At 53.5% G+C, this 13756-nt stretch overlaps 1 protein-coding gene and 1 long non-coding RNA gene across 5 annotated transcripts; both read left to right on the top strand.

Annotated features, from left to right (window-relative positions):
• Positions 1 to 1707: 1707 nt before the first annotated feature.
• LOC120383997 lies at positions 1708 to 6172 on the top strand. The gene is made up of 3 exons (XR_005588584.1): positions 1708 to 1762; positions 5513 to 5600; positions 6124 to 6172. It is a non-coding gene; the product is annotated as an uncharacterized LOC120383997 (long non-coding RNA).
• Positions 6173 to 6195: 23 nt separating this feature from the next.
• LOC120383892 (zinc finger protein 2 homolog) lies at positions 6196 to 12071 on the top strand. Of its 4 annotated transcripts, none has more exons than XM_039502208.1 (3): positions 6196 to 6249; positions 7153 to 7266; positions 7637 to 12071. In XM_039502208.1, exons 1-3 carry the CDS (start codon positions 6216 to 6218, stop codon positions 9253 to 9255), a joined length of 1767 nt encoding a protein of 588 aa, XP_039358142.1. In that variant the 5' UTR covers positions 6196 to 6215; the 3' UTR covers positions 9256 to 12071. The 4 variants fall into 4 exon arrangements, with proteins under 4 accessions (XP_039358142.1, XP_039358140.1, XP_039358141.1 ...); XM_039502206.1 differs by having other exon boundaries at positions 7595 to 12071; XM_039502207.1 differs by having other exon boundaries at positions 6206 to 6249; positions 7150 to 7266.
• Positions 12072 to 13756: the final 1685 nt, after the last annotated feature.

The raw sequence follows: 13756 nt of genomic DNA, 5'->3' as shown, positions 1-13756 counted from the left end.
TGGTCTGCAGACTGGATACACAAAGTACTGCTGTTTTCTCTGCGAATGGGATAGTCGTGCAAGAGATTCCCACTACATCAAGAAAGACTGGCCACTCCGACAGTCATTGGAGCCTGGGAGGAAAAGTGTTCAGCATCCGCCACTTGTTGAATCAAGGAAGATTTTGTTACCACCCTTACACATCAAGCTGGGTCTGATGAAGAACTTTGTCAAGGCCATTGACAAAACACAAGCAGCTTTCAAGTACTTCCGTGGAAAATTTCCAAGGTTAAGTGAAGCTAAGATAAAGGAAGGTGTCTTTGTTGGTCCTCAGATTCGTGAACTTCTTCGAGATGATGCATTTGACCATGCACTGTGTGGCAAGGAAAAGACGGCATGGAAAGCCTTCCAGTTAGCGGCAATACATTTTCTCGGAAACAACAAGGCAGACAACTACAGGTTGTTGGTGGAAAACCTCCTCAAGGCATACAAAAGCCTTGGTTGCAACATGTCACTAAAGATACATTTTTTGCACTCTCATCTAGATTTTTTTTCCACCGAACTGCGGAGCAGTGAGCGACGAGCACGGCGAGCGATTTCACCAGGACATAGCAACAATAGAGAAATGATATCAGGGCAAATGGAGCCCATCAGTGCTTGCAGACTATTGCTGGACAGTGACAAGAGATGCTCCATTTAATGAATACAAGAGACTAGCCAAGAAGCGCCGAGTAGACACTGAATAGGACTTAACTATGTACATAATAGTTTTTTGCCTTTTGTTTCATAATAAATTTTATTTATATAACCCTTTTGCTGATTTTTAAAGTGTTACATAAACAGGACAGGTGAAATATTATCATGTAAAGCAACCATAAACACATGAAAAGACCTAGGTTTACAATTTATGATTAAAACTCTACTATCTACACAATATACATAGACATCAAATGTAAAAACTTAAATACCTTAGAAACAGTAGCCAATCAGTTGTTTTAATTGTCATATTTGAATTCAGCACATCAAAATACATACTAAATAGCACATTTTATCTCTGAAGCAGACGACTTCTCAAAAATTGTAGACCAGTGTAATTTATTCCTACCCTTTGTTTCCCATCTTTTAACCGGTTACTGATTCATGAGAGGACTTTCCTCTTATGCCATGATGGCTTACTTTTCAAAAGTCAATTTAAATTAAATACTTTTTTTAAATGTATATATTTTTAGAAATCTAAAGCTGTTATGTGTTTTGGTGTAACTTGCATTATTCTTATGTTAAATTTGCATTATCTGAAAAAAACATTTACTTTATTCAAATCTTTTTTTATTTATCTCATTGGTCCTGACACCCCCCTGTAAATTCGAACACCCCCCCCCCCCGCCCCAATTTCAATGCCTGGGGAAACCACTGCCCCGCATTGATCCTGTAGTTTCTAGGCAGGATGTCTACATAGCGCTGGGAGAAACTGCTGGGGCTGGGGCAGAGGCTGCAGCGCGCTGGTTTGATCGCTAGGACCCAGGAGCCGCCGGGAGGCGGCTCCGGGCAGCGAGCGCCGGCAGGAAGTGACTCGCAGCCGCTGCGGTGACTCTGGCTCCCAGGCTCCTGGCGAGATCCCCGAGCCCCGGGGGGCGGCTGGTGCTGGGAGCCCGGAGCTCTGGCTGCAGCCGGGAGAGGGGAATCTCCAGCAGGGCCCGTCCCGCTGCTCCCCCAGGAGCCTCTCCCAGGGCAGAGCCCCCAGCCCGGCCCGGCCCTGCCCCGGGGGGCCCCGCTCGGAGGGAAGGTGAGAGAGACCCGCCCCCCCGGCACCCCCGGGCTGCAGGGGGAGGTTTGGCCCCAGGCTGCTCCCCGCGGAGCTGGCTGCGATTCCCGCCCGGGGCCCGGGAAAGCTGCCGCCAGCCCCGGTGGGGGCGGGGCGGGGCGGGGGGAGCCCGGCCGGGCGGGGGGCGGGACAGAGACAGCTGGGGGGGGCGGGCGAGCAGCCGGGAGGATGCTGGGGGTGCAGATAAGGGGGGACTGAGGGGAACAGGGATGTTTGAGGTCAGGGGAATTGGGAGCGGGGGCAGGAGGGGGGCAGGGGCGGTGGTTGCACTGAAGGGAGGTTGGCGCGATGCAGGGTGATCGGGGCAGAGGGGGAATTATGGGGCTGATGGGAACGAGGCTGGACTGGAGGGTGCAGGTTCTGGGATGGAGTTTGGGGGCAGGAGGGGGTGTGTGGGTAGGGGGGGTGCAGGCCAGAGGAGGGGTGACAGGGTTCCCTCACCACTCTGAACTCTGGGGTACAGAGGTGGGGACCTGCAAGACCCTCTACGCTTATTTCTACCAGTTTAAAGTTAAAAACTTCCCCAAGGCGCAAATTCTTCCTTGTCCTTAGACAGTACTGCTGCTCCCACCAAGTGAGTTAGAGAAAGATTCAGGAAAAGAACCACTTGGGGTTCCTGTTCCCCCAAATATCCCCCAAGCTCCTTCACCCCCTTTCCTGGGGAGGCTTGAGAGTAACTAAGGTGAGCACAGACTAGCCCCTTGGGTTTTAGGACACCAATCAGATTCTTAAAAACAGAACTTTTATTACAAAGAGAAAAAGGAAAAGAAACGCCTCTGGGAAATCAGGATGGAAGGTAATTTTACAGGGTAAGAAGAGTTAAAACACAGAGGATTTCCCTCTAGGCAAAACTTAAAAGTTACAAAAAGCCGGGAATAAACCTCCCTCTTAGCATATAGAAAATTCGCAAGCTAAAACAAAAGATACTGGAACGCATTTCCTTGCTATTACTTGCATCTGATATTACAGAAATAGCATCATTTCATTAGGAACAGGAATACTTGCTTAGTTTCTCCCTTTGTCTTTAGAGAGAAGGGTCACAGAGCACAGAACAAAGCCTCTCCCCCGCCCCCCCCATTTGAAAGTATCTTCTTTCCCCATTGGTCCCTCTGGTCAGGTGCCAACCAGGTCATCTGAGCTTCTTAACCCTTTACAGGTAAAGAAGGGATTTTATGCTACCCTTTTTAGCTGCGTGTTTCTGACGGGGGTGTGGGAAAAGCGGGGGGAGAGGGTAGGGGAGTGTGGTGCTTACCTGAGGCTCCTAGGCAGGGCAGGCCGGGGGTCTCCATGCGTAGCAACCCCCAGGCACTGTCCCCACAGCTTCCCATTGGTTGCTTGGGGCGGGACACAGGGGCTGCGGGGAGGGGCTGGCAGCCGGTGGTGAGTGGTGGTCCCAGGCTGTTTTAAATGGCCTGGGCGGTGTGGGGGGGACGCGCAGGGACGGAAGGCGGGGCTGAGGGAGAGGCCCTGCTTCATACAGTGCCGGAGCTGGGCCCATAGAACTCGCCGCCCATGGGAGCAGCACACACAGGTTCCCCCTGTCCCGTCACCCCAGCTTAATGGAAATTGGGTACATGGGAGCGGGACACCCCAACATCAGCCTCCCCCCACCCCGCACAGCAGAGAGGAGGACGCTCCCAGTCCGAGTGGCTGGGGGCTCTGGGGAGGAAGGAGGCGGGGGACAGGAGCAGTGGTGGCTGCACAGGGCAGTGGAGGAAAGGGGAGGAGGGGCACCCCTGCTCCTGAGAAGTCACCTGGCTCCGCTGGTCGTCCCAACTGCCCCTTGCAGCTCAGGTCCCTTCTCCTCTCTCACCCAGAAGGCCGGCCCTGGTCTCATTCTCCTCCCCTCCACTCCAGCAGCCCCATTCCCAGCGCTCGGAGATGAGGCTCTATACCTCGAAATCCTGGGTGCCAGGGATGGGGCGACAGACCGTGGGGTCGCTGCAGGGGCAGGTGCCGCAGCTGGAGCCTGGCCACAGGAGCAGCGCGAGGAGAAGAGGGCCGGCAGCAGCGGGAGAAGCACGCACCATGATCCCTCAACAGCCACCTGCTGAGCAATCGCGAGTGCTAGTTCATCCCCTGCCCTGACCCTGCTGGCCACTGGGAGCTGCGCCTGTGGGTGGGAGGTGGGGGCAGTGCGCAGAACCCCCTTGCCGTCCCTAAGCCTAGGAACCGGACATGCTGGCTGCTACCCCAGAGCCACATGGCGCAGAGGCTGGCTGGGAGCCTGCAAGCCCCGTCACCAGTCTACGGCCGGTTAGTGGTGTTGACTGGAGTCTCCAGGATCCCTTTTTGACAGAGTGTTCGGGTCCAAAATCAGACAGAGAAGGCAGGTGTCTGTCTCTGACTGCTCATGATTAAGGCTGTGAGTTTGTCACAGGAGGTCATGGAAGCTAGAAGCTTAGGGAGGGAGATGTCACCGCTTCTGAGAAGCCGGGTAGGGAGCTTGGGAGCCCTACCAACTCTGCCCCCCAGCACCAGCGGGGGTCCTGGGCCGCTCCCACCCAATCACCCACAGCGCCCCCTAGACCGCTGCCCCGATCACCCGCAAAACTCCCCGGCTGCTAGCACCCACAGTTCCTCCCTTCCCCCCCTCCGGGCAATCCCCCTGACCACACACACTCTCCCCAGCACCCATACCCTCTCCCCCGAGCACTCCCAAGATTTTGTCCGGGGTATAATACAAGTCATGGACAGATCATGAGCCATGAAATTTTGTTTACAGCCTGTGACCTGCCCACGAGTTTTACTAAAAATATCTGTGACTCTTAAGGGGGCCTTAGCCATGATATTAGGGCCTGGAAGCTGCCTCCTGCATTTTGATCTGCACTTTGATTTGACTGAGCAGCTACTGCTCCCACAGCAGGGTCTTTGCCAAGGGGAGACCTTCATTAACCCCCGTCTGTGTCCGACGGATGGAGGGGAGAGAGCACAGCTTTCCCGGGTGGGTGGAACCAGCCCCTGGGGCAGCCCCGGGCTCTGCCCACACCAGCCCCTGAGCCGGAGCCTGCAGGGGATGGGGAGACCCGGGGGAAAGGGCTGGGGCCGGGCAGGACAGTGACTCTGCAGAAAGGGCCCCGTTCAGGGACCTGCTGGTGAGTTTGTACCGGGGGGGAGGGGCTCCCCCTGTGCCTGCCTCCCCGAAGTGCTGCCCCCAGTGACACAGCCAGGCTCACCCTGGAGAGCCAACGTCCTGGGAACGGGACAGTCCCCAGTTCTCCCAGGCAGGGGGGAAGGGAAGGAGACAGGAAGGGGAGGGGTGAGACCGAAAGGGGCAGCAGGAGCAGGAAGTGGGGAGGGAGGTTCCCAGCTCCTAGTCCTGCCCGGATCCATTCCCTGCAGGAGACAGGAAGGGGAGGAGCTGACAGAGGAGAAGCCAGATCCTGCATCTGCCTAGACCCCGCGCTGCTGGGGGGATGTGCTGCCCTCAGGGCCAGTGTTGGGGGAACCCCCCAAAGTGGCTTCTTTGATTCTGCTCTTTTCTAGCATTTCTTAGTGACTCTGTCCTGGGGGTTGGGGTGGGGGGTAAAATAGGGTTTCAGGGATTCAGTGCTGGTGGGAAGGGCTGGGCCTGTGTTGAAATAAAGTGACTGAGGGTTTTCCCACCGTGGCAAAGTCCAGAGCATCTCTCTGCAGGGAGAGAGCGTGGGGGGAATCAGGGTGTGAAATGGACTCAAGCCCCTTCTGAAACCTCCCCCATCGCCCTGACAGGCTGAGGAATCATGTCCACCTGTGGCTCCAGATCCTCCCGTCTTCCAGGGGACAGGGAAGGGAAATGGCTGTGATGGAGCCAGCTCAGGTAGGGGATTTTCAGGGAGCTGCAGGGGGAGTTTCTGTAGAGGGGGGAGGGGACAGGGTGTGATAAACCCGCTGGGGCATGTTCAACTTGGAGCCTAATTTTCTGAATAGGCCCTTTGGCATGTAGGGGAGGAGGGAGGGACATTCCCCCATTTCTGAACCAGGAAACACCCCCCTGGGCAGGGCTGGGAAAATTGACCAGACTCCCAGTGCTGGAGCCTGACCCCACTAGCCAGAGGCTGCTGTGAAATACGCAGGGAAGCTGTTGGGATTCCTGTCCCTGTCCCCTGCTCAGAGCTCTGCTTCCTGTATCGGCCTGTGGCTGGCAGGTGTGTGGGAAATGAGAAGACCCTGCCCTGCTCCGTGTGCTGGGGAACAAGGAGCTCTCACCTCCCACCCCCTGAAGCCTCCTTGCCCTGGGCAGGGTTGTGATGGGATTCTGCTTTTCTGGGTCTTCTCCCTCATGACTACTGGGATTGTGGCTGGGGCAGCAGGCGCTGAGTGAGGGACTCTTGTTGTTTCAGAGGCCGGTGACCTTCGAGGAGGTTTCTGAGTATTTCACCCAGGGGCAGGGGCTCTGCTGGACCCTGCTCAGAGAACCCTCTACAGGGACGTCATGCAGGAGAACCATGAGACAGTGACCTCGCTGGGTAAGAGATTCCTGTGGCCTCAGCTATTGGAGGTTGTGAGGTTTCCGTATCTGACACTGGTCAGGATCTTCTCTGGTCAGTTAGATTGGAGGAGGAGGAGGGTCGCATAGTTCAGAGCTCCAGTGTGCATAGGCCCCAATTCCGTGGGTGCTCTGCACCCTATGGCAGCAAAGCTCCCCTGCCCTACCTCCTCCTCCCCCGAGCGTGCTGGGTCCCCGCCATACACCGGTTTGCACACTCGGTGGGGTGGGGGAGGAATGGGAACATGGTGCACTCGGGAGGATGCGGGGCCGAGACCGGGATTTGGGCAAGGAGTTAGGATAGGAGGCGGAGTTGGGGCAGGGACTTCGGGGAAGGGGTTGATATGGGGGTGAGGAAGGGGTGGGTAGAGGCAGGGACAGGGACAGATGCGGGGTTGAGCACCCACGGAAAAGAGGGGAAGTCGGTGCCTAAGCCAGTGTGAGAGAGACTTGCATCTCCATACCCCATTCAAGGGAACAGGGGAGTCAGAAACTTAATGGACAGGCCAATTAATCCCCGTCTCTCCAGCTGCCCAGGAGCCAGAAGCAGGGGATTGTCCTGCCTGTATTTTTTCTCCTTCACACACTGTTCACCTTGCTCCATCCGTGGGGAGGGCTCTCGGTGCTGCAGGCTTGGAAATAGGCAGGAGTTTAACACCCAAACTGTGTGTGTGTCAGCATGTCCCCCAGAGCATCTACCCTGAGACCTCCTAGTGAGGGGGTAACAACCCCTCCACGGCCTCGGATATCTGCTGCTCCCAAGGGCTCTGAGTTACCACAGTCCCATGTAGGGTCAGGTTAATCTCAGGGAATGTTCCTTGTGACAGATACTCTACCAATGCTCCATGTGTCTTGAGCTTGCCTGATTTCACTCCCTGAGCAGAATTCCCCGTTCCCAAACCTGACCTGATCTCCCAGCTGGAACGAGGGGAAGAGCCGTGGGTCCCAGATCTCCAGGCCTCTGAGGAAAGTGTGAGCCCGAGAGGCACCTGCACAGGTGAGGAGTCAGGGAAACTGAGACAGAAACATCTGGTGAGTGAAGGAAAAAGCTGGGACTCTGAAATGTGCCATGAGCAAGAGCCCCCAGTTCTGCCCCGTCTCACCCAAGTCAGGGCTGCAGTCAGCAGGTGTCGTATCATCAAGGAAAATATCAGTGACGGCTTCCCACCCATCCTGTTAACTGTCGGGAATTTCCTCCCTGACTTTCCTTCCCTGGGAGTGTTGGGGTGGGATGCAGAGACAGAATCCAGTGTCTCCATCTCCCCAACAGTCACTGTGTTGTGTTTTCCCTCTTTGCTATTCCTCTTCCTGTCCTTTCCCCCCGGCACAGGCAGTGAGTCCTATCTGGCTTCTCTCTCTCCCTGCAGGTGATAGGACAGTGAGTGAGAACAAAGAGGAGAATCAGCAGCAGGAAGGTCCTGAGCAAGTGGAACCACAGGAGAGGTTTTTGAGCAGAGCTGATGGGAATTTTTCCCAGTGCTTGGAACAGGGAGAAGCCTGGGGAGATCAACACGGATCAGAGATGCAGCTGGGAAACTATCCCAGGAAGAAACTGGATGAATCCTCTGAATGTGATGGAGCATGGAAGGATCCCAAGGAAACCACCCTCCAGAAGACAAGTCACAATGAAGAGAAACCCTACAAATGCCTTGAGTGTGGGAAAAGATTCCATTTCAGTGCAAACCTTCTTACACATCGGAGAACCCACACAGGAGAGAAGTCCTATGAATGCTTGGACTGTGGGAAGAGCTTCCGTCAGAGGTCAGGCTTTACTACACACCAGAGACTGCACACAGGAGAGAAACCCTATAAATGCTTAGACTGTGGGAAAAGCTTCGTACACAAGTCCAGGCTTATTGTACACCAGAGAGTGCACACAGGAGAGAGACCCCATAAATGCTTTGACTGTGGGAAAAGCTTCATGCAGAAGTCAAGGCTTACTGTACACCAGAGAGTACACACAGGAGAGAGACCCTATATATGCCGTGAGTGTGGGAAAGGTTTTATTCAGGGCTCAGGGCTTATTAGACATGAGATCATCCACACAGGAGAGAGACCCTTTAAATGCCATGAGTGTGGGGAAAGTTTTATTCAGAACTCAAAGCTTATTACACATCAGCGAACCCACACAGGAGAGAGACCTTATAAATGCTTTGAGTGTGGGAAAGGTTTTATTCAAAATGCAGCACTTATTGAACATGAGAGAACTCACACTGGAGAGCGACCCTATGAATGCCTCGAGTGTGGGAAAAGTTTCAGTTTGAAATCAACCCTTAATGCACATCGGAAAACCCACACAGGAGAGAGACCCTATAAATGCCTTGAGTGTGGGAAATGTTTTAGTGAGAGCACAGGACTTCTTAGACATAGGAGAATCCACACAGGAGAAAGACCCTATAAATGCCAGGAGTGTGGGAAAAGATTCAATGTGAAATCAACCCTTAATCTACATCAGAAAACGCACACAGGAGAGAGACCCCATAAATGCTTGGACTGTGGGAAAAGCTTCTTTCAGAAGTCAAAGCTTAGTGAACACCAGAGAGAACATCATGGAGAGAGACCATATAAATGCCTCAACTGTGGGGAAAGTTTCCCTGACAGAATAAAACTTACTAGACATCAGAGAATCCACACAGGAGAGAGGCCCCATAAGTGCTTTGACTGTGGGAAAAGCTTCATACACAAGTCCAGGCTTATTTTGCACCAGCGAGTGCACACGGGAGAGAAACCCTTTAAATGCCACGAGTGTGGGAAAGGTTTTAGTCAGAGTGATCATCTTATTACACATCAGCGAACCCACACAGGAGAGAGACCCTATGGATGCCTTGAGTGTGGGAAAACTTTCCGTTACCGCTCAAATCTTACTAGACATGGGAAAATCCACACCAGAAAGATGCATTATAAATGCCTCGATTGTGGGGAAAGCTTCAGTAAGAGCTCAGCGCTGACCAAGCATGAGAGAAGCCACAAGGGTGAGAGATGCTAGGAATAGCTTGACTGCAGGAAAAGATTCAATTTGACTTGACACTTCAGTGACCCACAGAACAGCGAGACTTTGAATGTGGGGGAAGGTTAATTTGATGCTCCCGGAGTATCAGGCATCTGCAAATCCACACAGGGAAGAAACCTCTGAGATGTTCTCAGTGTGGGACATGGTCCAACGGGAGCAAACATAATGTTGGACGTCAGAGACTCCTCCACACAGCAGGGAAATTCTCTCAGGGCCCTGACTGGGGCCAGCCATGGTGACAAACCCATTTCCTCGTTCCCACACACATCAGGGGTGTTTGGCTGCCAAGGATTCAGCTGCCCATCGCTGGGGTGAGGATCCAGCAGCAGCCGAGCAGCAGCTGGTCTGTGACCCTCTGGCTCTGCCTGGTCTAAGCAAACCCCAGGCAGAGGAGGAGAAGCCCCCATCAGCCCCTCCTCCCTGCTGCAGCCCTGGCTGCTGAGCTGATGGGCCACAGATGGGGGAAGTGAGAGAGAGAAACTCCTCCAGCCGCTCCCTCTGCCTGGCTGAAGTCCCCCCCTCTCCCTTCCCCTCCCAGCCGGTATCCGCCTGCCATGGAGATGAGGAGAAGGACACTAAGGCCAGGCCCCACCTTCACTCTACACACTGGTCCCCACCCCCCATCTTCCACCAGCCCCCAGGCTGGGCTCTCCCACTGACCTGGAGCTGTTTCCTCTATGTGGAGTGTCCCTGGCGGCTGGTAACTCCTCCCCTCCCCGAATTCCCCAGGGCGCTGGGCTCTGGGGGAATCCACCATTAAGGGACCAGAGTGATGGGCTATGGTGAGGAAACTGGGGATTGAATGGTTGGGGCTGGGAAGCAGGGGGAGCTGGGTGCTGGGCTATCGAGTGTTTGGGGATGATGGGATAAGAGGCGAGGGAGAGCACAGGGGTAGAGAGGTGCTGCCTCATCTCTCAGCTCCTGTGCCCCTTTTCCCTGCCCCCCCCCCTGCATTCAGACAGCACCATTAGCCGAGACTGATTCCCACAGGGCCTTTAGTTGGCAGTTTGGATTTCCCACCTCTGCTACAGCAGCAACAGCCTGTGAGAGGGAAGCAGCGTTGCCTAGTGGGTAGAGCAACTGGCCTGGGACTCAGGAGACCTAAGCTCTGTTCCCAAAGCTGCCAGCAACTTCTAGGGTGACCTGAGACAAATCTGTGCCTTCCAGAGAGGGAATAAATGGGGAGTGATAATATCAGCCTCCGAGCGTCTGTCTAGGGCAGGAGAAGTGGTTGGGATTAGCTGGTGCGTCTCCTTTGTTCCTCCACCCCTTTTTCTAGTCTAGACTGACCCTGAGCAGTTTATTCCAATCCCCCCTTAGCAAAGTGATTGTTAGTCACTAAGTCCCCCCTTCGCAGTGAGATTGTCTCATTCCCAGACAGCCTCACATTGCTCCAGGTTCTGCTGAAAAGCATTTCACTTTTTTGTGCTGTTTCTCCCTTATCCGCCAGCATTCAATAGAGTCTAAATGAGCTGGAGCAGGAATAGCAAAATAATGTGGTGTTTTAACTTCTGTGTTACTTGAGGGGGACGGGGTGAGTCCGGGGGATTCCCTCCCGCCCCCATCAAGCTCACACATCTTCTCTCACAGAGCAGCCTCTGCCCAAGCCGTGCAGAGTTTATCCTTTTCCCTTTCTACCCCTCCACCTTCACGTGTGTCATTTACCACAGTGTCCTTTCCCACCATGCTTAGGAACCAGGCTTTGATTTCTTTGATCCTCAATCAGGCCCCTGAGGGCTGGAGAAGAAAATGTCCCATTCCTGAAGGGGGAATTGAAATGAACCCAAAGCAGAGTTTGAGCTTCAAGCCCAGGCTCCAGCTATTGGTAAAGTGGCATCTGCAGTTTTTCCAGCCAAATCCAGATCATTTGTAGATAGGAAGTTTTTGGTGATTTGGTTTTTTTTCCTCTTTCTTTTTTGATGATGATAATAAAGTTTTTGTCAATAACCAGCCAAATAATGCGGCGGTGCTGAGGAAAGGCGCTTTAGCCTGTTCAGCAGGAAATGGGCAAATTTGTTCCCAAGATTTGAGTTTTAGGATTCTCTGGGATTTCACTTCATGAACGGGAAAGTGGTTTATAGCCCACCCTGGAGTGTGGGTTTTTCTCTTTTAGGTGAAGGCTGTTCTGTCACGTATTTGACATTAAATTAGTTTGACGGGATGTAGTTCAGATTTCTTGGGGACTTCAAAAGAGAAATGATAATTTGCCACAATAGTCCTCACTGATTTTCTTTTCACATCAGATTTGCTTTTTCTTTGAATAATGAAAATGACCAGTATCTATTAGCAAAAACAATGTGGGTGAGTGCTGGATACGCACTCCAGGAGTCAGGGACTGCAATGGGGAAGGAAGTGACTGTCTGATCCCTGCAGAGATGCGAGATACAGGCGGGGGGGTGGGGGGCGAGCAGGGCCTTGAAAGGGCACTGTTTGCCCTTGCAAGCCAGAGAGCTGAGTCTGAGAACTGTGAACTCACTGCACAAGTCCCAGAGAGAGAGGAAATGTCCTACAAGTTCTGGGTGAACTCTGAAGGCCTACAGATGAAGCTCCAAGAGGACTGATGTGGAGAGGGGTTTGCATCTTCCCATTGCTGAGAGGAGGAGGCCGGGCAAATGCCTCTCTCATGGATTGTTAGCGCTTTTCTACCAGCTTTAACTTGCTCCTCTTTCCCTGGGGTGCATGTGTGGCTTGAGCTTCAATGTGCCAAGCTGGGCATGAGGTGGGAGGAGGGGTTGGGAATTAGCATTTAGATCTTGGTTTGAAAAGAATAAAGTAGAATTTAGTTTCTCAAACTCCCAGTGTCCCTTGTCTTGAATAATGGGGGAGGGGGAGCTGGAGAAAAGGCTGGTATCATTTTGGGGTGTAGTAACGCGAGTGTTGTAGGAGGTCGCTGTCCCGCTCTGCTCGGCCCTGGGGAGGCCTCAGCTGGAGTCCTGTGTCCAGTTCTGGGCCCCGCACACTTTAGGAAAGATGAGGACGAATTGGATTGAGTCCCGAGGAGAGCAACAGAAAATGAACAGAAGTTTAGAAAACCCGTCCTGTGGAGGAAGATTAAAAGAAGTGGGTCTATTAGTCGTGAGAAAAGCAGACTGGGGATGGTCTGCAGCCATGCTAAGGGCTGTTCTACAGAGACTGGGGAGCAGTTGTGCTCCATGGCCACTGAAGGGAGGACCCTAAAGTGTTAAGCTGCAGGGGAGATTTAGGGTAGAGATTAGCAAAACTTTCTAACCAGGAGGGTATTTGAGCTCTGGAATAGCTTGCAAGGGAGCTTGTGGAATCCCCACCTTTGGAGTTGGGTTTTCTTGTTTTAGTTTTTGTTTTTTTAAGTCACTTGGAGCTGTTATTTCACCATCCCTGAGCTCCACACACTGCAGCTTCTGGCTGTGACATTTTCTCAGGGTGCCCTGGACTGTGAATCCTGCTGCTGAGCTGGGTGTCAGTTCCCTGTCACCTCCAGCCTTTAGTTCCCCACACAAACTCCCCAGGGCTCTGCCAGTCCTTACTCTGCCTTGCAGGTTAACACTAGGTGCAGCCTCTTCCTTGAACTCCTCTGAAGTGTCCTTGGGATCGGGTGCACCAGCCCCACACTGAGCAACAAGGGCTTAAGGGCCCGTTTTGGGCTTAGCCAGCTCTGCCCCGCTGCACCTGTAGCAAATACTCCATCTGCTGGAGGAATTAAAAGACAGCCAGTTAGTTCAGTTGGGAGCAGTGCTGAAGATGAGCAGAGCACCATGAAACCTAAAGTCTCTGATACAGCTGCCTAAAGGGGCCCTCTGTGAGAAAAGGGAGGACCCTCCGCATAGACACGCAGAAAGGGAAGTATTCTGTGGCCCTGGACAGTGGTGAGTCCCTCTTGCTTCCTTGGGATTTGGATTTTCCCATGAGGTGACCCCAGGGTGGGAGATGAGAGGAAGAGGCCTGGGAGGACAGACTTAAGTAGTCCTGTTTGCCAAGTGACTGGTAGCTAAAAGGGCCCTGAGTTGGAGCCCGGTAGAGTGGGAGGGCCTGGGGTCCCTCCCCAAGACCCGCTTGGCAGTCCAGGGTTGTGGCCGTGATCACTAGGCCCACTTCCTCACCCTCATGTCCTACCCAGGATACCAGGTGGCCAGACTTTCTACCACCCGTAGAGGGTTAGGAACCCCGGTGAGCCAGCCTATAGTCCAGCCTGGTTCCATGGCCCGCCATGAATATCGGTTGGAGGCTCCTTCATGGAGCTGTGAGCACAGGTGTGTACCTGGTACGGTTCACCTCCATTCCCAACACCTGTCCCTTTTGGAGTGTGAGGGAGAACCTGGCACATGCCTATGTAGAATGTGTCAGATTCCAGCCCCTATTCCGGCTCCTCCAGAATCTCCTCTTGAGGTTCTGGCTGCACTTTACCCCACAGCTCTTTATATATTCACACCCTGTCCGTGGCCCCACGAAGTCACAAGACCCCATCAACGTCCTCCTGGCACTGACCAAAGTGGCCATTTAC

Source organism: Mauremys reevesii, linkage group 15, assembly GCF_016161935.1.
Source record: "Mauremys reevesii isolate NIE-2019 linkage group 15, ASM1616193v1, whole genome shotgun sequence".
Taxonomy (NCBI): domain Eukaryota; kingdom Metazoa; phylum Chordata; order Testudines; family Geoemydidae; genus Mauremys; species Mauremys reevesii.
Note: the sequence above shows the minus strand (reverse complement) of the source record. Positions and strands in the feature narration are given on the sequence as shown.